The sequence below is a fragment of the Lissotriton vulgaris genome, chromosome 8, assembly GCF_964263255.1.
Source record: "Lissotriton vulgaris chromosome 8, aLisVul1.2, whole genome shotgun sequence".
NCBI lineage: Eukaryota > Metazoa > Chordata > Amphibia > Caudata > Salamandridae > Lissotriton > Lissotriton vulgaris.
The window spans coordinates 1,281,356,149-1,281,381,959 of record NC_141696.1 but is presented as its reverse complement, the minus strand read 5'-3'; the positions used below and the strand labels follow the sequence as shown (position 1 = coordinate 1,281,381,959).

General features: G+C 48.9%; 1 protein-coding gene across 1 annotated transcript in view; it reads right to left on the bottom strand.

Moving 5' to 3' along the window:
- Positions 1 to 25,811, bottom strand: part of XPO4 (exportin 4) — a 451,711-nt gene that overhangs the window by 90,869 nt on the left and 335,031 nt on the right. Inside the window, exons 14-15 of the mRNA XM_086935208.1 lie at positions 20,213 to 20,372; positions 4,272 to 4,441 (exon numbers count right to left, since the gene is read on the bottom strand). Coding sequence (XP_086791334.1) covers positions 4,272 to 4,441; positions 20,213 to 20,372 — 330 coding nt within the window. The remainder of the gene's footprint in view (positions 1 to 4,271; positions 4,442 to 20,212; positions 20,373 to 25,811) is intronic.

Genomic DNA, 25,811 nt, shown 5'->3' with positions numbered 1-25,811 from the left:
TTTCCAGATACAAGATAGGTCATATTTGTGTTCTATACGTGGACCCACTAAAAGTGTGAAGTTAGAGCCACTTGCACGGAGCAAAATACAATTAAATACTTAGTATCACTGTATAAACAGTGAACAATCAAAGATCCACCCAGCCGTTAGAAGACACCTCACAGGAGCAATAGAGCCCACAGATTCAATAGTTGCTGTGTTTTGAGCTTTCCATCATTGGCGCCAGCTCTGCACTCTACTAATGATAAGTGTGCAATTGCTTTGTGGTTGGCCTTCTTGCACCTTTAATACTAGGGGTCAGGGAGAAGTCCTGTCAATAATAAACGTTGTCACTTTAACTTGGGTGAACAAGGAGTGCTAAATGGTTTGAGTCCTTGACTTTATAAACACTAAATAAAATGGCTAAAAACTTCTTCAGAAGAGAGTAACCTTTAATTTTTCATCCCTTGTAAATACTAAACAATATGACATGTTAGGACCTTGTAAGAAAATGACTGATTATAGTAAACACCCTTGTATGCTGTTGTGACCTTGAAGGGTAGAATTTTGATTTGGTAGAGCGGAGATGAATCGAATGTATGAGGATGAGAAAGTATGCATCCTTCAGGTTGAGGATTGCCATATGAGCCACTGTGTAGAATAGAGGAATGACGTGCTGCAGAGTGGTGATTTTGAAGCACTCCGACAGGATACATCGGTTTAGAGGTGTGAAATTAAGGACAGGCTGTAAAGTTCTATCCTCTCTTGGGGATGAAGCACAGAGACTACATTGGTTTGCTCCGCTGGTGAAGAGGCACCGATTTGATGGTACCATTAGCAAGGAGCGCTAAAACATTCTTCTGCCTTAATCTAAGGTGGTATGGAATCTCAGCATGGCAAACAGTGGTGTATTTAGTGGAGTGGCGTAGAACTATAGGAAGGACCCCTTCTGTACCACAGAGAACTCATTTGTTGGGAGGTTATTTCCTCCCATTATGGAAGGAAAAACCTTAATCTTCCTCCGACAGGTGTGGTGTGATCAGAAAGAATGTTGAGTCACCTTTTGAAGCTAGAAGCACCTTTGCCAGAGCTGTCTCTACCGTTGGCATGGAATCTACCACTAGTGAAGGATCTGGGTCCCAGAGTGTCATGAAAGGACTGTTGTTGTTTCTACTCAGCTTTGGGTAGTATTAGCTGACTTGAAACCTTCTCTTGCTAGCTGCTTATCAAAGGCAGACTAGGTATTTTGGTCTGCGGGGCACCCATGGTTTTTGCAGTCTAGTGCCCTTTTGACTCTTCTCAAGCATATGGTCGGACCTGTGGTATGAACATAGGTTTGCCATCATGATCACCAGAAGCTTCTGAACTTCTGGCCTAAAGCCAAAAACCTGAGTCAGGCGTGATATCTCAGCACAATGCTGGTATTTACTTCCCTACACACAGCATCTGCAAAGTTGAGGGGACACCAATTATTCACTTTGAAATTAACTTGCCCACCGCAGCCTGTGCTTGTCCCTTCTAAAGATGTACGTTAGGGAGGTGCTTCACCAACGCATCCATTTTCTTCAAGGAGTAGCCATTATACCTGGAGAGCAGTCAAATCGAATTGCCTATCCTCCATTGTGCGACTACCTCACAGACACCCATTTCCCAGCTGCATATCTTCTCGTTTTGTCTGGAACAGGAGCATCTCTGGTTGCTTGAGGTGAAGCCCTTTTCCCCGCAGTGGGACCATTAAGAGTCAGGTAAGACATGGTACCTAATGCAAACTAGGAAATCCAGTGCAGGCCTGGATTTGTTTTCTGACCTGTGGGGTAACATCCATCGCTTCAGTGGGTCTTTATAGTTGCCAGAGGTGCACATGGCCATATTTTTGAGCCTGGGGAGGTACTGTACAGATCTCAGTCTTAGACAGGGTTTTAACCAAGAAGTCGTAATTTTTTTTAATCATGTGGAACTCCACCTTAAGGTGCTGCACTGCCCCCTAGATAACTGAGAGGTACGTAGTGACTTCATCAGTGGGAAAAGGTATTTGCATTGGGGTGGGCATTGAGATACCCCTTAATAGGTAAGGATCAAGATCTGTATTCTACAGAGTACTGACAAGATAGTCCCCTCAGGGTTTATCCAAGTCTCCGCACGTGCCAAGTAACGGCACAGGTTGTGAGGATCATAAGGACTATCCTTGATCTGAGTAACTATGGTCGGAGGTAATAGACTGCTGTGGTAATTGAAAAGATGGTGATGTGATAGGTTGTGAAGGTGGTGGTGTGTGAAATGGTGGCTATGGTTACCAAAAGTAAATACTTACCAACATCTGTGTTAAATATGGCTACAACAGAGTCCTCCTTTTAGCTGTAACTCTGTACAGGTAATCTCTTATTCTGGGTTTATTTATTTTGACAAATATTATTCACAGCTAAAGGGTTTCCTCCAATTAGAACCGCTACTCCTTTAGGGGGAGCAAATACTGTTCCTTTCACAGTTGATGAGCTATGCCTAAACTGAGAATCCAAAGCATGACTAATACTCGCTCTGGTGTGCATGGTGGTTGATTGGGTGAGTCACGCATCCTTGAGTATGTTGATAACTGTAGTCTGAAGGTGTGTGGTGTGGATATGGAATAGGATATCTGAGTAGTTTGGTCAGTGTTTGTTTGTAGATTGTATTTGATGATGATTAGTTCAGCATTTGTTAGTTCCTTAATGTGCTCCTTGATTGAGGTAAAGGAGTTTTCTTCAAAGATGAGCTCTCTAGGGTTTGTCGAGTGTGATGAGGACTATATGGTGGGGGCAGCGGGAAGGGTGGCTGGTGCTGGATAAAGATTCTGTGGCAAATGGTTATGGTGTGGCTGAAAGAATTACTGGTGCCAAGGTGAGGTCTTTCTTAAAGATGGTGTTGCCTTTTCAACATGATCCCTAGATAAGTTGGTTGATGGTAAACATTAGAAGTGTGAGGGTTTCTTGAGAGATAAAGACCTACAAGACTTGCAGAAAGAGTCACTGTCAGTCCTTCACCAGATTTGTGGGTTTTATTGATGTGTTGAAAGTTGTAGCTGAGGGAATTACAAAATATGTTTCAGTGTACATATGTAACATAACTTTACATGTTCTGTAATTTCTTGCAGTATATTTTGTAATAAATGCATTCCAATTAGGATAAATAAATGAAAAATTAGAGAAATCTATAAGATCATGCGAAATTACTGTCCAGGATAGTGTCAACATTAGGGATCGGCTTAGGAGGCAGCACGAACAAAGATTAGGGTCTGGTTAGTGTTAAGTGGCAGGGTTTAGCATGAACAGTACAGTAGAGTCTTTGTTACAGCAAGGATAAGGTTAGGGTTTAGTCTGTGTGAAGGTCAAAGGTTAGGGGTATGGATTGAAATTAAAGGTATGTTCAATTGCATTTAGAAGAAACTTTTTAAATATACAATACAAAGATTGCTCAAGAAGAGTGGCTGTGCCACTAAATCAAAATGTTAAATTCAATACTTTTTATTCAAAATCTGACTTTCATTGAAATGATTTTCAATGTAACACTTCTATGACATTATATTTTATTGAAAGGTACCAAGATGAATTGGAAGACCCAAATTTACACATGATGAAACTAAATTGATTTAATTTACAGAGTCCAATTATCCTAAAATTCTGTTACAAAACTGGCCCTCCTGTATTCTTCTTAAATACCCATCCTGTAGTATACCAAGGACATCTGGGAAGTTGCGCGGGTAAGAATAAGTGATGTTTCTGAGATGAACCGTGCGTGTAGTGGTGATAATTTCTGTAGACCTTAACCCTTCCAGGTTCTAACAGGTTCAAATAGAAATCAGCCTTCTCTTTTGACATCCCACAATACCCTGATTGTCCCACAGAGGAACTGGAGTTGGCTGGATGGAGAAGCGTTCACAAATGCCTGTTAAGAGATTAAAGGAGTTCCGTACTGAGAGGCAGGGTTTCACAACTGCCAGGCATTTTTAGGAGTTCTCCCATTTGACACAGGGTATCTGGGAAATAATTATAAACAAATAACTTAATAATCTTGAATGAAAATATTACATCTATTTGCCAAGTTTTGGCAAAAAATAAAGCTCTGGTAAAATTGGTTATCAAAAGGTGTAAAGCTCATTTGGTGCTAAACTAATACTTCTAACTTTTAACGACCCTGATATCCTTGCTCTCCTATGCATTTACCTTTAGGTGATGGAATGCACTTAGATACAGTGTCATAGTTAATACTGGCTGCTGCTTTGGGTTATTAGGATTGTGCTGTTTCAGTGAGGTGCTTACCTTTCTCTTCTTTCCACCAATGTCACTAGCAATTGCACAGTATCATTTGCCAGATCTGGCTCAGAACTCCACACTGAAAGATTACTGATGACCTTTTCCAAAAGATAACCAATAATCCACTGGGAACCTTCTGAGTCCGCACCAAATGCTGTATTAAATGGCAGACTGATCTTTAAAAGAGAAAGAAAAAAATGTTAAACAAAACTGAATTTCTCTTAAAAGTATTTCACAGATTGTCCTTAAAAGTAGAAAATCACTGATAAATGGTAGAACAGAAAACATGAAGACGAATTGAGAACATTAAGCATGACAAACACACGAAAGCAATGTCTTTAATGACCAAAGACCCTCTTCTCTTCGTAATGGTTAATAGGTGCATAATGCAAGGTCTTTCCTTTCATCCCTGTTGAAGCTTAAGGTTGCTGTGGTCATTGCGCTTATTACTTCACGCACTGGCTGCCGCAATACTCTGTATCTTAATATTAATAGAGGCACTTTAAATAGCCTCCAGATGATTCAGAAAGGGGTTGCCTGTCTGGTCTTAGAGGTCCCTAAACATCTATCAGAGAGAGGGCATCCACTCCATGTGTTGGCTGCCGGTTGTGAAGCGTGTGAGGTTTAGTGGAATGGCAGTGGAGAGCAGTGGTCCACACTGCTCTCCACTGCCAATGGCCGATGCATTTGAGAAAAACTTTTAAAATTCTAGATTTCCTACAGACAGATGAGGTCTGCCTCTCTTAAGAAAGCAGAGGTTCCGAGATTTTGGAAAGTGGGGTGGGTGGGCGAGGGCATAGGGGTTTTGGGGGGAGTAGCGGTGTTCTTTTGGCGTGGCTGCTGCCAGGGTATGGAACACCATGCCCATTCATATCGCTAGCCTTTCCTCATGTTGCCATTCATAAGAACCTGAAACCTGGCTTTTTTTCTTGTGGTGATTAGGTCTTGTTGCTCTCCTATTGATGCTTCTATGGTTAGCTAGCTCTTTGACACCTTCGGGTATAATTCGCTTTATAACTTGGCAAATTTCAGTTTAGCGTCACCATCTCTTTTGCCGCAACGAGTGTACTCACCAAAAATACCATGGTGTAGCCTTAAGTAAGTCAAGACATATTTGCTTATTTCCAAGAAAAAGTGCTTTTGTTCTGGTTCAAATTTATCAGACCTAAAAGGGTGTAAAGAGAACAAAACTGCCCAAAGATTTGTGTACCTGAAATACGGAAAAATTAAATACAAAATAAAGGTATACAACCTTTACAACGCAACTTTTACAACGACCTACCGTTACGACGCAACGTTTACCACGCAAACTATTACAACGCATTGCGCTGGGGGGCGCTCTAGGAGAGGGAATAGGTTAATTTACTATCCAATAACCTTCCCTACTATCCACGGGGACTGGAGTTGGAATAGTAAATTAAACTATTCACTATCCAGCGCCTAAAAGCATTATGCGTTGTAATGGTATGCGTGGTAAAAACCGCGTTGTAAAGGTAGGCGTTGTAAAAGTATGCGTTGTAACGTCATACATCCCAAAATAAAGCTCCAACATACCAGTTCTGGTTTTGTGCTTTCAATGTTGACAGGGCTCCGAATACCTTTAACCCCTTGCGTGCTGATGACAGAACGGTTCCGTCATCAGCATCGGTTGAGCTGTGCTGATGACGGAACCGTTCCGTCATGACTCCGCCCGCGCAAGGCGGAGTCAGCACAGGCGGAAAATACGCCCCGCACGCAAGGGGTTAAAGAGCCTAGTATTTGCGTATCTAAAGTGGGCTTCCTTTATTTCTAATTTAAGAACCAACTTCTGACTTTCACACACATATGTGACTCCCACTGAATAATGTCCAAACACCCCAAAAAGTGTGACGCTCTGCTTCCCGGTCCACCATGGGATTTCCTGATTGCGTGGAGGGAGTATTTGGCAACAACTTTCATTACTTCAGGGCAAGAGGGGGGGGGTTGGGTTTACGGCGGCGGGGGGAGTCATACCTATATATTTAAAACACATGCCAGACTCTCCGTGCTTGCACTAAGGCAATCCTAAGTGTTTTAACTATTTCAATCTTGTTTCACTGCATAATTTAGATCTACGGAACCATACCTTTTAAAAATCTTTTGCGCTCAGTACTATCTCACGTTGCTCCCTTAACTGGCTCCTCTCTATCCATGCTGCAAACCGCTCTGCTCCCCGGTCCACCATGGGATTTCCCGATTGTGTGGAGGGAGTACTCAGCAACAACTTTCTTTACTTTTGGGCAGGAGGTCGGGGGGCGGAGTCATACCTACATATTTAAAACACATGCCACACTCTCCAAGCAGCAGGCGCACCGAAGGCAAGCCTGTCAGCGCCCGTCCACGTTCGGCCGGGGCCAGGGGCGACAACCCCTTTCTGTGCCCAGACAACTATTTGATCTTATAGCCCCCAATTTCTCCACAATCTAAAAGGAAAGACAAATGGAAACCGTCTACACTCCTTGAATGTCTCAGAAAGGTCACTAACTGTCCCCATTGTGTTTTTAATCTTCGTCCGTCTATTGAAGTCTGGAACCCTCCTGGAAACATTCTACACTAAAGAGGTTTTAACTTAATTGCTGATCATTCCCTAAACATGCCACTGAAATCGCCATGTTACTGGAGGAGGAAAACCAACCCAATTGCCCTATTCCTGACAATAATCTGGCTCAACAAGTCTGATCCAGTCCTCACTCAAACTCTCCCTGTTAGAAATGGGTAGCGTGGTGCAGAGCGGGTAGGCCAAATTCCTCAGGACATGAGTGAAGCATCCACGCAGTACACACAGACGACACTCCAGGCACACCACAAAAAGAGACAACACCAGCTTTGGTGAAAAAGAATAACTTTTGTATTGTACCAAACCTACACAGCTAATCACAATTATCACTATACTGCACCGCCTGGCGCCAGGGCAATCTTTACAATGGGGATTATTTACAGGGCAGGGCCAATTGGGCCGCTGCTAGAACCATTGGGAAAGGATAATGGATGAAGGAAAAAGATAAGTCCATCAGTTGCAATGCTGGAATAGAAAAACAAAGCATTCTCAGTTGGCATAAGACATTAGGCTTGAACTCCTCAGCGTGCACCTTAGGGGAGCATCAACACATGGTGCATGGCATAACACAGAGCCTAGAAACCTTCCTTAGCCTGAGCACCTCCAACTTGGGAGCCTAAACCAGTAGCATGAACACATGTAACATGGGGGCATACACCATTAGCATAGGCACACTGGTAGTCTGGGCATCATGAGGACATATCTACGCAGTAGGCTCAGGGACTGTACATTTCCTAGGTCTGGGTTCCCTTACCATACCTCCTGTGCATGGGGATCAGAGAATTAACCCACGTAAGCATAACATTAGTAGAAGGCACATAACAGTACGCTTTCATTACCTAGGGGTAGGAAGGAACCATCAGCCCAGTTCCTCGACCTGTGTAACAAAGGCATCAGCCACAACCTTTCCTGTGCATGGGCACTCTGCACTAACCATAGAACAGGGGCCAATTCAGACCACCGAACGTCATTCACCAGGGCAGCCCTAGGCCCAGTTCTACAGGCTTCCAAGCAGTCCCACTCTTGCTTCAGGTCTTCAGGGCCAACAGGACCATTGGAGTGTTAAATGGGGCCTTCTGGTCCCAGGGGAGCCCCCTGTCCAGCTCGGGCAGTTGGAGGAACAAGGCCGGCACGGACACTCTCTCCTTTTCTCTGGGGAAAGACCAACAGGGGCGGGCACCGACACTGTGCCCCGTTACCACCCCCCTCCACCCACAATTCCCCACTCACCGGGGCTTCTCTCCGCTAATTAGGATTTCCTCGGTTGTCTCCCCAGACTTCCCCGGGCGGGTCCTCCGGCACCGATCCTGTGCCTCGAACAGAAACGCATCTGGGGCTGGGCTCGACTTCATGGCAGCCTCATGGGGCTCCTCTCTGCACACAGGCCCCATCTCCTTTCCAGTGATGGCCCGGCGCGGGGTAGTGACCGGCAGTGTGAACTCCCTCCAGTCCCCTGCCCCAAACAGGGCTTCCTCGGCTTCTTCCTGCTCCCACCTTCGTGGGGCGGGACTTCCGGGGGTGACCCACACCTTGCGGCAATCTCAGCGCGGCTTGCAGGGGGCGTAGACACCACAGCCAATAGCCGCGTGGCAGGATGGGGGCGCGGTCGATGACGCTGCTGGTGCCTGCGTCACGTGATGGTGGCAGTTCAGGCCTCCCAGGCCCAGCACAGGCCTCTGCAACGCCGCGGCGGCCCTCACCTGGCTTCGGGGGCCGCAGCGGGAACGCGGGCAGCAGCTGGGGCTTCCTTCCAGGTGGTGCCCGTACGGCGACGGTCATGCGGGACACAGCAGTGGCGTACCTGTTGCGCCCTAGAGGCGGCGGTGAGTCCTCAGCAGCACTTCACACGGGCGTCCACTCTGGCATCCTAGAAGTGCGGGGTGGCCTCCCGCCTTCGGTTTCTAGGCACTCGCTCCTCTGGCAGCACGCCCGGGGGTAGGCTCCTGCTGGGGTGCAGAAGCGGCACTCTCCTTCTTGCTCCCGGGCTGCCGCGGTGACTCCGGGCAGACTCCAAACGCGGGGTAGGCACCCGCTTTTATTTAAATTGGCACCAGGGGGGGGCAATAATGCGGGGTAGGCACCCGCGGCGGTCAGCACAGCGCCACCATTACATGGGGTCGGCTCCCGTGGCGCTGGTAGGGACAACAGTTCTTTATGGCCCCAAAGCAACACAGATGAGTCCAGGGCATGCAGCGCTTTCAGAGGCGATTATAGCGCTTAGGGCTTCACAGCGCTTTCCAGGTAGCACAGCGCAGGGGTGGCCCAGTTCCCTCAATACAGCGCTTGCGAGGGGCTCAGTCCCACTAGGGCTTTGGGGACGACAGGTAGCGCTCCTCACCTCCTTCTGGCTGCAGTCAAAGGTGCGCCTTGGCAGTCAGGTAAGCGCTCTTCTTCTCTAGGCGCTTTAGGTGTAGCCCTCACGATCATGTCCCTGCTCTGTATGAGCACATGGTGGCACAGCCCCCTTACTTATACGCCCCTCACCCCACCCTCCAGGCAGTGCCAGAAGCTTCTAGAATCCTCTGGGGACCTGGCTCTAACTGGCTCAGGGGGAGGAGTAGAACACCCTGGGTGCCAGGTTTTCCCTCCAAAAGCTGGGATGGCTGGGTACCGAACATCTAGACTACTAACCTACTGCAGTCAGGTTGCACCACACACAACCATGGCATCCATTTTAAATGCATGTTTCCAGGGTACATTTTTACAATGGGGGGGTTAACAAGTGCATACACCATTTCGTCACATTAAACATGGCGTCTCACACCACACATGGCCTATACAGTTTTCTACCATGGGGGAGCCATCTTAAAACAGGGGGGTGAAAAGCGAAATTTTTGGGGAAAAAGGGCCAAGTCCAACACTCCTTCACTGCTACCTTATACAACGGGTGGATCGTAAGAATGGCAGAGGGGGGGCATAGCAATTATTTTTAAAGACCTGTTCAATTGTCGCGTTACCACAGACGTTCTACCGGACTGCGAGAATCTAGTTTTCTCCATAGACTTCTCACCCCTACCACCTTTTCTGGTCTACTAATATATCGCCCACCTGGGGTCCAGGGACAATTCCTCAACACCCTCCCTGATACTGTTGCTAACTTAGCCAGCTCCCGTCCAACTTTACAGTATTAGGTGATCCCAATATACACTTAGACAACCCCTCGGATCTGATCGCGACAGAGCTGACCATGAATCTCTCCGCGCTTCTCCTAAAACAGAGAGTACTTGAACCAACCCACGTTAAAGGTCACCTACTTGATCCCATCTTTAGTAATTGTAATGAACCTACAGTAGGAGCACCATCTCCGCTACCCTGGTCAGATCACCTCCTTATCCCCCTATTTAAGGAAATTATTGGCACCACCTCCTCCTCCAACTTAGTCCGTTGCAAGGAAGGTAACTGGTCTAAGCTTTCTATAGAACAATGGATTTCAGTTCTGGAAGCCAATATGCCAGTTAGTGATCAGAATCCTATCTCGGCCAATGATAAATTTAACAACTGGATCCAAAGCTCTTTAGATGACGTACTTCCCAAGAGACACACTCACAAAAAAAGCTGGCTGAGGATCTCCCTATGGTACCCCACGAAGTTACAGAAACTCAAACAAATCTGCAAAAGGTTAGAGAGGAAATGGAGAAAAGACTACGCAGAATCCAGCAAATTAAAATATAGGGAGGCAATAAAAACCTATAAAGTCGTTATTAAAGCTGACAAGATTCCTTCTATTTTTTTTTGGAAAATCTGTTTATTAGCATAGTAATTGGAGCAGTTACACACATATTGGGACATAGCAATAATCAGGACGTCACATTCACATGTCTGCTCAGTATTTACAGGTGCTAGTATCATTGATTTTTCCGTTTCGCGCAGAACCATTACAATAGAACAAACCCTGAACATACCCATACCCTCCCCCACCCGCAAGGAACCCTCCCGGCACTCTACTAACATGCGCATAAAGTGATATTTACATCCTGGTCATTTATTGCTCTGCACAGTACAGTTTTCGTCGTTCCCACACACATAGGTAAGCTGGGATAAATCGTCAATGGTACGGAGTTCACCGTACCTCAACACAGTGCACCTCATATCTTGAATGTCCTGAGGGGTTGGACCCAATCAGCCCGTGTGAATCGAACTATCCGTATCCCCCCCATCCTCCTCCCCTCCAGCCTCAAAGGTCCCCAACACGGTGAACCAGTCTAAGGAGATCAGTGTTTTCCTGAGACCTCTGTGTTCCTCTCGCTGCAGCGCCTCACCCTCTGCCTTGCCCCACCTTATTACCTCTGCTTTCCATAAGTCCGGGTCAGGGGGCCTGGGGGATTTCCACCTCATCGTGATTGCCCTCTTTGCCAGTAATAGGGCCAGGTCTGCGAAACGTGACGCCACGGTCCTAGTGCGTGTTGACGGTCCCAGCCCTAGTAGTGCATGTTCTATGGTGAGCGATTGGGATAGGGTGCCAGCACTCTCAAGCGCGTCAGCGATGGTGGCCCAGTAATGACCCAACTTGGGGCATAACCATAACATATGTATTAGTGATGCATCGTCAGCGTCGCACCGGGGGCAGGTGCTACTTGCGTTGGGGAACATCTTATGCAGGCGGTGAGGGGTCAGGTAGGCTCTATGCAGTAACATCAGCTGGATAAACTTGTATTTGGGGTTTCTGGCTACTTTCTTGGGAAACTGGAGAATGCGTCCCCATTCTGCGTCTCGCAGTGGTCTACCAATGTCTCCCTCCCATGTCGTCCTAAGTGGTGTTAGTGGGATCGCCCTTCCGGCCTTTATGCTAGCAGTGAGCCATTTGGTGAGGTGGCCGCCTGTGCCCATAAGGTAGTGCATAGTTATCAGGGGGTTAGTAGTGGGTTCAAGTTCTCCAGGCGCCCAGGAGTGTGTTATGTAGTGGCAAAGGCCTGCGTGCAAAAGGAATGAGCCTCTAGGAACGCCATGTATAGCCCTGAAATCTGTAAAGGACAACAGGTGCCCCTCCGCGAACAGGTCCCCCACATGTGTCACACCTGCGTCCTGCCATGGCGTTAGCCTATTTGTTGTGAGCGTCCCCGAGCCCAGCGGAATGCCCAGAAGCGGGATCGTGGGAGCATATGATGTTGTGGGAGAAGTGTATTTCACTGCCTTCCGCCAATATGTCACCGCCAGCCGGAGGAGCGGAGGGGTGTCTCTCGGCATGTTCGAATGGGGTAGGAGCAACTTATGTATGTCCCCTCTTTCATGTTCTCTCTCCGTTTTGTTGATCTCGTGAAGGTTGCGGCCCGCCACCCAGTAGGCTAGCCATTGTAGCTGGCATGCATAGTTGTACGCCCTAAAGTCCGGAAGGCCCATGCCACCGGAGCCCGAGGGGAGCTGCAGTTTAGTTAGGCCAATACGTCTGCGCCCATGTCCCCACACCAGCTCCGTGAGTAGCGTGTCGAGGTGTTTAAATGTCGCAGCTGGGATCAGGAATGGCAGGTTGGTGAAGTGGTAAACGAGGCGAGGGAGCATTACCATTTTAGAAATGGCCACTCTGCCAGCAACAGAGAGGGGCAGCGTCAGCCAGAATTGAATTTGTGACTTCAGTGCTCTCAAGGTCCTTCCAAGGTTGCCGTCAATCATCATGTCAGCTTCCCTGTAGATGTGCATCCCTAGATATCGGAAGGTAGTACCCGCCATCTGGAACTCGTGTGGGGCGAAGGGCAGTGGGGTGGAGGAGTCTGTGTTCCTGAAGGTGAATCCATAAGACTTGGATTCGCTTATAGTAAGGCCCGAAATCTCCCTGAAGTCCTCAAACATTTGGGGTATGGGGCCCATGTCGCCCCGTAGGTCCCGAAGGTACAATATGATGTCGTCGGCATAGGCGGACACAATATGTGTCGTCCCATGTCTCCGGATACCATAGCAGGGTGCCACCGTCCTGAGTCTGCAAAGCAATGGTTCGAGGGCGAGGATAAACAGGAGAGGGGAAAGCGGGCAGCCCTGTCGGGTGCCCCTTGCTATAGCAATAGGTCCCGAGATGTGTCTGGAAGTACGCACCCTTGCCGTAGGGAGAGTGTACAGAAGCCTGACCCAGGCAACGAATTCGGGCGGTATCCCGAATTTTAAAAGTGTGGCAAACATGTAGTCCCATTTAAGGGAGTCAAACGCCTGCTTCAAGTCTAGCGAGATGCAGCCCTCCGGGCTCGCGTCCACCATATCACCCAACATCAGTTGGGCCAAACGTCTGAGGTTCATGGCCGTGCTCCGGCCCGGCACAAAGCCACATTGGTCCGGATGGATCAACCCAGGTATATATTGTAGTAGTCTCGTCGCCAGTACTTTGCTCAAGATCTTCGAATCAGTATTCAGGAGGGACAGGGGTCTGTAGTCGGCCAGCTGCAGGCCGCCTTTGCCTGGTTTTAAGAGGGATGTGATCAACACTTGCATGGATGACTGTGGTAGGGAGGCCGACCGTAAGGCTTCCAAATAGAGAGCATGTAAACGCGGGGCTAGGAGATCTATGAATGTCGCATAGAATTCGGCTGGGAGGCCATCGGTCCCAGGGACCTTGTTCCTAGGGAGGGCCCGTATTGCCTGTCTAATTTCTGCTAGGGAGATGTTGCGCTGTAGATCTTTGCTTTGTACGTCGGTGAGCCGTGGCAGGTCCAGCTCCCCCATAAAGGTCTCAAACGTGAGCTCTGATTGGGGCGGCGGGGGCTATACAGCGTGGTATAATAATCTTTGAACGCCGTATTAATCCCTGCTTGAGTAGTGGCCGGTGAGCCTTCTTGGTCCAGTATTTCTAAGATTGGGTGGCAAGGCGGGGAGTCACGTAGGAGTCGGGCCAGGAGGGTGCCAGCTCGGTCTGCCTGTGTATGTTGCCTATTCGTGTGTTCTCTGTAGTCTAGGAGTCTCAAGTCTTCTAGTAGCTCTGCATGTCTGATGTGAGCCTCTTGCAGTGGCGTGAAATGTGCATTGGTGCCCGCTGCCTCGCTCTCCAGGGACGCTAAGGAACCCTCTACTTCATTCAATTGGCTGATGACCTCTCTCTTCCTACCCACTCGAGATGCCATCGCCTCCCCCCTTAGACAGACTTTAAATGCGTCCCATTCGATCTGACGGGTGCTGGCAGTGTTTGCATTTGTGGTGAAGTAGGTTTCTATGGTATCGGATAGGGATGATCGGAAGACTGTGTCTTCAAGCAAGTCGGGGGATAGACGCCAAGCCGGGATGGGGGGCAGCAGCTTGCCCCACTGCCAAGAGAGCTCAACGGGGTTGTGGTCGGACAGGGTTTTTCCCATGTGTTGGGCTAGGACAATTGAGGTCGTCAGGGAGCGGGAGCAGAAGACATGGTCAATTCTGGTGTGGAGCTGGTGGGGCGGGGAGAAAAAAGTATATTCCCTCTCCTGTGGGTGTGTGCTGCGCCATGCGTCTGCTAGATCCCAGCCCTCAGCCCAGCGTGCTAGTGCATCTGCTTGTTTCCTGCTCTCAGTGGCCAACAGGGGGGGGTGGGACCTGTCTAATGTAATATCAAGTACAGCATTGAAATCCCCGCCAATAATCCACTGGTGGTCAGCCCAATCAGCAAGTATCCCATTTAATGTTAGCAAAAAGTCCGACTGGCCCGTGTTTGGTGAGTACACACAACCGAGTACAATGGCATCCCCATCCAGTAAACCCCGCACAAATACATAACGCCCCTCCTTATCAATCTTTTGTTCCAACGCCTTGAAGGGGACAGAGTTGCGAAGCCAGATCGCCGCCCCCCTGGAGAACGCAGAATAGGAGGTAGCAAAGAGCTGTCCTCGCCATTTTTTGCGCATATTTACGTTTTCAGCATTGTTCAAATGTGTCTCTTGCAGACAGGCAACCTGAGTTCCTCTACGGTTAAGTTGAGCTAAAATTCTGTGGAGTTTGTGAACTGAGCCCAGTCCCCGTACATTCCAGGTGCACAAATGATAGGCATTAAGAGGTCCCATAACCTTCCGTGTGTGGTAGTAGAGCGGAGCTCATGAGCGACCATGTTAGGTCCGTCGTGGTACTAGGTGAGAGTGCCTTGTGAACATATATCCCCTTAACTAAAAGGTCCCCAGGCCAACGGGCTCGGGAGCCAAACAAGGGTGCCCAACGTGGGCACAAGTCAATGTGTTCCATATTCAGGACGGGGGGAGCAGGCCTCTGTTGACTGTCACTTGATGGCCCGCTCTGGCGAGGTAGCCCTTGACAGGGTGTGCCCTTCTGCAACCCACCAGTGATGCAGAAAAAAAAAGGGGGGGGGTCAGTTATACGTTACCACCCGGAGAGGGTCAATCGTGTCGCCAATCAGAACTCCTCTGCCATCTGGGCTGTAATCTTTGGGAACAGCTGCAGACTGTCCACTGACCCGGAAACCTCAGTGTGGGTGTCGGTGGTGACTGTGATCCTATCCCCGGTTGCTCCCGCGTCGTGAGCGGCCAGCGCTTCCTCCGTCAGTCGCATCCGTGGTGATGGAGATTGACCTGCTGCCCGGTCCCTCGCGATTGGGTGTTCATTGGCGCGCTCTGTGGGGGGTGTTGGTTGGAGGTGGAAGGATTGTCTCGTTGATCCTGCGAGGGCCTGCGACCCTCACTACGGTCGCCTTCGATTGGGTCTTGGGAGGTTGGAGGGGTGAGTGCGACTTCCATCCATTCCTCCGCCTCCTCCGGCGAGTCGAAGAAGTGGGACTTGTTGCCGTGCAATATCTTGAGCCTTGCGGGGAATAAAAGCGCATATTTCATATCTCTGTCCCTGAGTTTGCGCTTCACCCCCATGAAAGTGGATCTGGCTCTCTGTACCGTGGGTGTGAAATCGGGGTACACCGATATGTTCTTATTTTCGAAGCGTATGGGAGCCTTTTCCCTCGCCGCTCTTAGCACAGTGTCTCGATCTTTGTAGTGGAGTAGGCGCGCAATCAGCGGTCGAGGGGGTGCCCCGGGCTGCGGGGGTCGCAATGGCATCCTGTGCGCCCGTTCCACACTGTACAGGGCCGTGAGGTCTTCCTGGCCCACCATAGTCCGGAGCCAATCCTCCACAAATCGGGTGGGGTCCCTCCCCTCGCTTCTCTCTGGAATGCCCAGGATGCGGACGTTGTTGCGGCGGGCACGTCCTTCCGCATCGTCCACCTTGTCCCATAGCTGTCTCAGCTGCTTCTCCACGGTCTCCAGTTTCGTGGAATGCTCCGTCTGCTGGGGTATGAGGTCATTCAGCGCTATCTTCTGTTCCGAGACCCGCTCCGCCAACTTGTTATGGTCCGCCCGCAGTAGGGATAGGCCAGTCGCCATGCTGTCTATGCGTGATTCCAACGCCTCGCGTGTGGCGCGTATTTCGTTAAGGATGAGATCCAACTTGGCGTCCTGGGAGCCCTTTCCGGTTGGCGGGATAATGTCCGCGTTCGAGGAGGCCAGTGGGTCTTCGGAGCCCGTGGACTGCATGTCTGCTGCAGCGCCATGGTCCTGGTTCCTGCCCCTGTTCCTACCCATCGACCTGGTATGCAGGGCAGCGCCGGGGTAGTTGCGGTCGCTGATCTCTCCCTCCGCACGTGTCCACGCAAAGTGTGCCCAGGCTCAGCTGGATGCAGGCTAGCACGGTACAGACCTCGGGTGAGTTACGAAGTACAATGGTCAGCACTTGCAAGGTGTTGGCTGGCTGGTCGCGGCGTTGTCACAGGGCGGAGTGGTGATCTGCTTGCGGCCTTGCTAGTCGCTAGTGTCCTGGCCGTGTGAGGTACAGGGGGGGGTCCATAGGCCTTAGATCACGACTATGAGGGGTCACTTTAGTGGCTGGTAACGTAGCAGGCGCCGGGTACACAGCGCGCGTCTTCTTCCACCCGCGTGTGCCCGGTCACCCCAGCTCTGGTGTGTGAGGTCGCAGGCCCCGCTGCAATATTAGCGTGTACTGACCGTGGGTGCGTGCCGCCTCAGGTTCTCCCCCTGTGTGATGCCTGCCGTTGCTGGAGCCTGAGGTGAGCAGGGTGTTAAGAACAGTATCCCGGGGCCCGGACCCAGCTCCGGGATGCAGTCAAAATGGCGCCTGCAGGATCGCTCTGGTGCCAGCTGTCCCCCGCCTCTCGGCGCGTTGCACAGGTAACAGACTTTGGGCCTGAAGCGCCGACGGCGGGTCCCGTAGTTCTCAAGATCCGTCCCCCTCACCGGTGGAGTCGAGGGAGCGGACGCTGCAGCTGGGCTCAGTCCGGTGACGGCAGGGGCCGGAGTCCCGGGCTACGCAGAGGGTCTCACTGCGGGGGAGGCCTCCGGGCGTTCAGCAGCCCAGTGTAAGGAGCTGCGAGGCTGCAGGTGGGGCGGGGGGACCCTTCTGTGTGCCCCTGTAACGCGGTGAAAGATCCGCCGCACGTCCGGTCCGGGGTCCGCCCGGAGTGAGCCGGCAGCCCGGGACGGGACAGGCAGGTCCCAAATTGAGGCCGAGGCCTCACTCTGCTCTGCAGGCCGCAACAGGTGTCACGGACTCGGCGCTTCACTGGCGAGGTCCGGGGGGGGGGGGCAGCACCCCTCCGCTGCACTCCGCTCGTTCCCGGGGCTTCGGTGCACCGTATGTAGGTGGGTTGCTATGTAGGATCGCAGGATAATCAGCTAATATAACGGGCTAAGGACGGAGCTCCGGAGCTACACGTCCACCATGATCGGCTCTTGGCCACGCCCCCTCGACAAGATTCCTTCTATGAGGAAATAATGAACTTAGCCGCTAAATCCCAAAGGAAATCTACCGGATTGTTAAAACCCTATTAAAACTGCCCCAGAAACAACCAACCATGGCCAGTGCCCTTGCCCGCTGCAACAACTTGGCTGAGTTTTCCATCAGAAAATACAAAACATATAGTTTACTTTCCCTCCTACTCGCAAACTACAAAATTTGGCTCCTATTACTGTACCAGTGTATGGTACCCAAGCAGTACTGGAGCTTATTCCCCTTTTGGACCTTATAACATTAGATGCCACTATGGCTCGGGTAAAACCGGGCTCCCCCAGAGACCCTGCGCTCCGTGCTCTGACCTCATTCACAGGAACATCCTTCCAGTAGTCCTTGATCTGGTCAATTCTTCCATTTACTCTGGAGTGGTCCCCCCTGCACGAAAATGCGCAATGGTGAAGGGTCATCTAATTTTTTTTTATCTTGACCAGAATAACTTGGGGAATTATCGCCCCATTTCCCTCCTTCCAAGGCTGAGTAAGATCTTGGAGAGGCACGTCAACTCCGTTCTGGTAGAGTTTTTAGAATCCAACAATTTACTACACCCCTCACAGACTGGCTTCCGCCCCCAACATGGGACTGAAACCTTCCTATCAGCAGTAACTGAGGAGTAAAGGAGGATTCTGGATCAAAGAGGCACTGCAGCGATCAGTCTCCTGATATTTTTAGATCTCGCCTTTACCATTCCGCAGGAATGGGAAATGGGGAGAATTCAAGTCGGCAAAATCCACTTCAAACCACGGGCTTTCAGCCGCGGTTTTCTTTAAGTTCACGTGAATCACGTGATTAAACATGCACGCGCATCGGCAGCATTTCTCCTGCAGGAACGCAAAAGGCTCTCCTCCCTCCCCACATCAAAGGCATCAATCACCCTCCCACAGGCTTCCCCAGCGCTGCCCCGCCCCCTGCTTCACAGCCAGGCCATCTGTTCCCTGCCAGACCTCTCACACCTCCGTCACAACATGCCTGTGTACTTCAAAGGCTTATCACTTCACACAGCCGGCCGCAGGCCGTGCAACCAGAGCACTTCAGTTGGTGTGCAGCCCCCCTCCCAGCACTGCCTTGTTACTCTCGGCAGCCGTGAGTCCCTAAACACTTTTTATATTTAATTAGCAGCAGCAGCATTTCTCCTGCGCCAGGCCACATCAAAGGCTCTGTGCCACTTTCACCCACACAGCAACACTTACAGACACGCCACTCACACCCACGCAGTGCCACTTTCAGACACGCAACGCCACTCACACCCACGCAATGCCACACTCACCCACCCAACGCCACTCACCCAGCCAACGCCACTCACCCACCCAACGCCACTCACCCACGCAACGCCACTCACCCACGCAACGCCACTCACCCACGCAACGCCACTCACCCACGCAACGCCACTCACACACGCAACGCCACTCACACACGCAACGCCACTCACACACACACACGCAGTGCCCATTTCACCCACACTGTGTCTCGCAGTAGGAAAGTTGGAGCTATTGGTTTTGTAAATGACAAAGCCCTTTATGTTTTTAAAATGAAAACAAAAATAAAAGGCATTGTTATTTGCAATTGTAATAGCTCCAACTTTCCTACTGCGTGACCTATTGGCAACGCCAGTGCTTGTTGGAGGTTCTTCTGTTGCTACTCCCTGAAGAGTTGTTCTTCATTGACAACAAATGCGTTCTTTCGGTGTTTCCCTTATTTTTCTGCACTTTCCTAGAAAACTTCAATGCTCATGGCATCCATGCATAGGAGACTCAGGGGTGTGCTGGCCCATGGTCAACACACCACAAGATGGCAGAATAATGCACAACAGATCCATGGTGCAAAACCTCAAACTTCCACCTCCGGCTGATGTCATTTTCCTTCTGTTCCCCATGCCCTCAGCCAAAATAGCTTCTATACAGTCTTGAAAGTCCTAGCTGTTGTGGGCAGTGCTGCAGTATTGCAATCCTACCTAGCACGCCTTAATCAATACTCTCCACCCTCAACTAACAGTTTTGAATTTGGCCGTTAACTTTACAAATGGTTCAAGCATGTTTTGACACATTATCCCCTTAGGGTGGGAATCAACCTTAAACTAGTTTGCCTCACTTGTAAAGATGTACATATAGCCTGCCCATTTGACTTTGAAGGAAGATTTCCACCTCTGGAAGCTCAAAAGATGTATTTATTGAGGCTGGAACTTTAAATATGCACACCACAAAAGCCTTAAAGGCAGCTTTAAACATATGTTTATCCCTCAACACTTAACTATTCTCAATTCCTTACTCTAGCCCAAACTGATACAGTTGCACCACCTTCAAACACCTCCCAACTTTTTCCACAGCCCTTGCCCTATTCTACAACCTAGCCCGTTCCATAACCTTAGCCTCATCTATGTACCCTACTTGATACCTAAACCCATAGTTTCTGTAAGCCTAACCATCAGCACTTTTCTTATTGCCCAATTATTTTTCTACACATTAAATACTTTCAAACTTTTAGTTTTATATTCTAACTCACTTCCACTTTTGAATAAGTGTTACTTGTAATTCTTAGTAACAGCATAAATGTGGTACAAAGCACTATATTACCCCAAGACACATCTCATACGCTTATAATGACAGATAAGCCATTTTAATTGCAACAGTATTATATGGCCATTTAACAGAAGCAACTATACACTGGAATATGCAAAAACATTTCTGACCTGGTCGTAGAGCTTTTCATCCACAAGGAGGTACGTCTTTGTCCACCGTTTCAAGAACCACACAATATCTTTTCCCATTTGGGGACTCAGAAGATGTGTTAAATCTGCCCGTGTTGCTCTCGACTCTACCTCAGATGCTCTTAAAACAGCAGAAAGTAACCTGCAGATGGAACACGCATTAGTCAAAATAATTCACAAGTCATCAGAATTAATCCTATCCTTAAATGAAGCCTTTTGATTGACAAGCATTGGAAATGCAATAGGTCTCGCAATAGAAAAGTTTGAGCTTTTGGTGTGGTAAATGTAAATATTTTTTAATTTTTGTTTATGTTTTGCAAATTATGAAAGTATTATTTTGTTATTTGAAATGCCAATAGTTATAAATTTAGTAAATGTTACATCTATAGCATTAGTGAAGGTACATGTTTAGTTTTCCCCTGTCTTCCATGTATTGATCTGACAAATCCCAATATTTTCAAAATGTTATAAATAATACGTTTGCAATGCAATAGGGCTCACATTAGTAAAGTTAGAAGTATTAGTATTGTAAATGACACATTTTTTATTTATGTTTTGAAAATAACGAAATAAATAACTGTCATTTACAATGCCAATAGTGTTAACTTTTGCAAACGTGACACCTATAGCATTTGTAATGCAATATGTGTTGTATTTACATGACTTAGATGTATTAATATTAAAAATAACAATGGGTTGTATTTTTTCCAATATTTAATACTTAAATAAAACTTATTGTAATTTACAACTGGCAATAGCTTAAACTTTTGCAAATAACTTTTTGGAAGATTATGTTTAGTGTATTTTATTGTGATGAAAATACAAGAACAGAAGTGAAATATTAACTTTTTTTGTGACATTTGTAATAAAGTTTGAAACATTGAGAGAACATATTTGAATCAGTTGTTGAATGGTTGCAAAGAGTGATGCTGTGGCGTTCAGTGATGCTGTGGTAGCGCATAGTGGGCGAGGGATGGAGTGTGGGGGAGGGATGGAGTGTGGGGGAGGGATGGAGTGATGGCTGGGGGAGTGATGGCTGGGGGAGGGATGGAGTGATGGCTGGGGGAGGGATGGAGTGATGGCTGGGGGAGGGATGGAGTGATGGCTGGGGGAGGGATGGAGTGATGGCTGGGGGAGGGATGGGGTGATGGCTGGGGGAGGGATGGAGTGTGGGGCGGGGAGGGATGGAGTGTGGGGCGGGGAGGGATGGAGTGTGGGGCGGGGAGGGATGGAGTGTGGGGCGGGGGAGGGATGGAGTGTGGGGCGGGGGAGGGATGGAGTGTGGGGCGGGGGAGGGATGGAGTGTGGGGCGGGGGAGGGATGGAGTGTGGGGCGGGGGAGGGATGGATGAGTCGGGGGATGGATGGAGTGGGGGGATGGATGGATGGAGTTGGGGGATGGATGGATGGAGTTGGGGGATGGATGGATGGAGTTGGGGGAGATGGATGGATGGAGTGAGATGGATGGATGGATGGAGTGGGGTGGATGGAGTGGGGGGGGATGGATGGAGTGGGGGGGATGGATGGAGTGGGGGAGATGGATGGAGTGGGAGGGATGGATGGCGTGGGGGGATGGATGGTGTGGGGTGGATGGATGGATGGTGCCACTGCACCTGCTGCACCACTGAATCCGCGCCCCTGGCTGCAAAGATTCAAGAATATGGGCACACACTTCATTGCTACATCGTCGAAAAAAGGCACACATTTGAAAGTCGAGTGCATCAAATCGCCAGTCTAGTTAAACTTCTGATTAAGCCCCTATAGTCTCGCTCCGCTCAATGAGCATGCGCAGTGACAGGCGAGACCTAAAAAGGTGATTAACTTAGTCAGGTCACCAACTATCCTTGAATGTCAAGAGAGAGGGGAGGCAACTCGGATATTGAAGTCTGTGTTAGTTGACGTTGGTCAGGAAAGTATTTGTTAAGGAGATGGAGTTTCAGGTCCCTTTTGAAACAGGAGAAGGTGGGGTTGCCTCTGAGATCTCCAGGGCGAGCGTTCCACATTCTGGGAGCGTTGCCAGAAAATGATCGGTATTGGGTGGTTTTCTTTTTCAGTTTCACAAACCCAAAAATCTCAGCCACTAACTCACTAAACAACAAAGATTACTATTTTCAGTATTACACTGTTCGACCCCCACTTTTAAAGGATGCCGATTCTAGAGCGGTATCTTGGATAGACGGTCTCGCGACTGAATACAGATCGTGATTGGTGGGGATATAGCCACTTTGAACACAGAGAGGAGGACTCCCGTCCTGATTATACTTTGAAAGTGGGGGTCCAACAGTGTAATACTGAAAATAGTAATCTTAAAAACAGTTGGGAAGAAAATTCGCTGATGGATATTTGGACTACGCCCTGATGAAGTCAATGTGTACAAATTAACACGACGAAACACGTGCTGGCTGCTTTTTCTGATGACTGCTGTATATGGACAATTGTGAAACTTGAAGAAAACGAACTATCAAGAGAATAAACCATCCTTGATTGAAAGGACCTGAGTTGCTGATCATTATCTGGATTACTAACCTGTGACTGTGTCAATTTACAACCCATATTCATACTTCGAACTTTGAATATCTTGTTTAGATTTAGTTTGAGTGCTCGGGGAGAATTATTGATTATCAAGATGGCGAGAGCCTTGTTGTTTAGAGGGCAGAAAAAAATGGAGGATATTGCAATATCCACAATGGGATAGGTTTCAAGAACCAGAGCGGGCCGCAGCTGCTTCTCTTCTTTCTAAAGCAAGCAGCACAAAAGGTGGAACAAGAAAAAAAACACCCCAGAAGGAAACCGGCAGGAGAAACCCGAGGAGGAGGCGAGGCTTCACTTAAAAAAACACATCTCCTAACAGAAAAGACTTCAGAGGCTAGGCTACCGGGAGAGGAAGCAGGGAAAATAAAGCACCCCCGGGAGGAGGAGGGAGTCACAGGGAGAAGGGAGGTGTGGAAAGAGCCAACCGACGACGGCAGCGAAACCACCGCCAACCCAACCACCCTCCCCATGGGTGGGCGAAAAAAAATTCAAACCGCTCCCCACACGCACACACCCTTTAACATGGGGAGCGTTTTTACATGTCTCTCAGATGTTGTGAGTGTATCAAAGAGAAAATCTTCCTCAATCGCATCAGAGTGCATATCTACATTATGGTAGGTAGCTGCTCTATCTAGTAAAGAATTAAAGGCCACTGTATCTTCAGTGGGTGATGACTTAGTTGGGTAAACTGCTGGTTCTGTAATGGGCAGAGTCCCCTCATTATCTGGTTCTCCTCCTGCACCCCATGGCTGTAGGTTGGGGTCTTCAGTTGTGTTTTGTGGATAACCAAACCCCACATCTGCATACTGATCTTCATCTGGATTGTAGTCTGGTGATTCTGGGTCATATGGGGTTGTAGGCATGGCTGGGTTGATAGGTTCAAAAAGGATAGGAGAGGTAGCACAGTCCCCTTTCTTATTGAGTAGTATCCTAGGAAAGTCTGCTATTGGCAGAGGCCTTTTCTTTTTTGTGTACACAGTCACTTTGCCAGTTGCTGGGTCAATGTACAACTTTGACTGGTCCTCTGTGGAGGGGTCTGGGTGAATAAGCTCTTCTTCCACAGTCTTTGCCTTTGGTACCGTAGCTTTTGGTTTTCCAGATTTTGGGTCTGTAGGTTTACTTGGTCCGACCGCTTTTGGTGGTTGAACTGGTTTTTGATGTTTTTCGACACTTTTTGCCGGCTGGATGTCCTTAGCTGGCTTCACCACCTTTTTCGGACCAAGCGGTTTGTTTGGTTCGACAGTCTCTTTAGGTGTATGTGGTTTTGGCTCAATGCCTTTTTTCGGATCGAGGGGCTTCGGCTCGACCGATTTGTTTTTGTCCACAGTAGGTTTCACTTTCGGTTCAACGTTAGTCTTGGGCGTCGGCCTTTTACTTTTGTCGATAATGTTTTTCCCTTTGTCAATATTTGAGGCTTGTTTGCTCGATTCGACTTGCTTTGGCTTATAGGTCGATTCGACGTGCTTTTGCCTTTGCGTCGGATCGACGTGTTTGGGCTGCGAGATGGACTCGACGGCTCTTGGTTTCGAGGTCGACTCGACAGATCTCGTCTTCGATGTCGACTCGACGGTCTTTGGCTTCGAAGGTTGTGTCGGGACTACGGCCTTCGGCTCGAGGACCTTTTACTTAGCTACTTTTGGATCGACGACATTAGGTCCGAAGACGGTGTTGTCGACGAGTTTCGGTTTTAATGGAACCGGCGCCGTATGGCGTGTCTCAGAGAACTTTTAGAATATGTTCTTAGCCGGGCGGTACTGCGGGCTGCAGAACGAAAGTGTAGATCTTGGCTAAGGCCCAGTGGCGATGCCTCGACCTGAGTCTCTGATATCGGTGTAGTGTCTATATGGGGCGGTGTACTCACAGTTCGCCCCTCGTCGTTATCGGAGTAGTCTTCAACCGCTACGATGTCCTCTTGATCGTATTCCTCGAGATCGATGATTTCTTCGTCCTCCTCGAAGTAATTTTCGGAGTCGTGCTCCGAGTATTGTTCTTCGGCTGGATCAGTTTCTTAGGTGCTACCTAGTTTTTCTTCATCGTCGAAGATGTTGTCTGGTTCTGGCGCCGACCTCTGCATTTTTTGCCTCGCTGCCCGTCGATTCTGGATAGTCTTTTTCGACCGGAACTGGGCACAAGCTTGGCAACTATCTTCCTTGTGATTCGGAGATAAGCATTTGTTGCACACGGGATGCTTATCCGTGTGCGGGAACTTTGAGTTGCACTGCGGGAAGTATTTAAATGGACTTCGTACCATCGACGGTCGGTCCACGTGGTGTCGAGAAGGCCTCACAGCCCAATTCGACGACCGGAGTGCAATAGATGTTTCCGAAGTGTCTCGGTACCGAGCGCTAAACAAAACTGACGGAACAAAAGGCCTTTTGGCCTTTAGAGAAAGTTAGAGAATTCCGAACTTGGAGTATAGGAAAGTACATCCGAACCCAATGGCGTAAAAAAACAATCTGAGGATGCCCATGTGCACTGTAGTCCAAGGGAGGAGCCACCTATCTTGTGATACTTCGAAGACTCTTCCAGGACAACAACATGCATTCCTCCGGACCCAACACTAGGCGGTGATCTATGCACAGATATGAATTCAGCAGCCCACATGCCTACAACATGAGCTTCCCATGCCTCGCTAGTTATATTGCAACTTATCTGGGCCAATGATTGTCCCATGGATCTCATATCTTTAACCACTGTCCAAAAACCATCCCCATTCTTTAATGTGGCAGCACCCGCAAGGTTGTCCCAGCACTCTTTTACAATTTCATCCTTCCCGTGTGAAATAGCTGCCTTATACTTTTGCCTTAACAATTTGATAAGAGAAAGATTTCTGGGATTTGATGAGTGCCTTTCGAAGCTGTCTGTTGACTAATGAACAGTCGCTATTAAACCATCTTTGTCCATGTCGTGCTTCCACAATTGGTTTGCATAACAGATTTAATACCCTCACAAAGTTTGGAAAAAGCAGCAATCACCTCAGGGTTATAGTCTTGTAATGGCAGGCACAAATCAATAAGTTTTGGGTGGTCCCTTACCATCCTATAAAACAG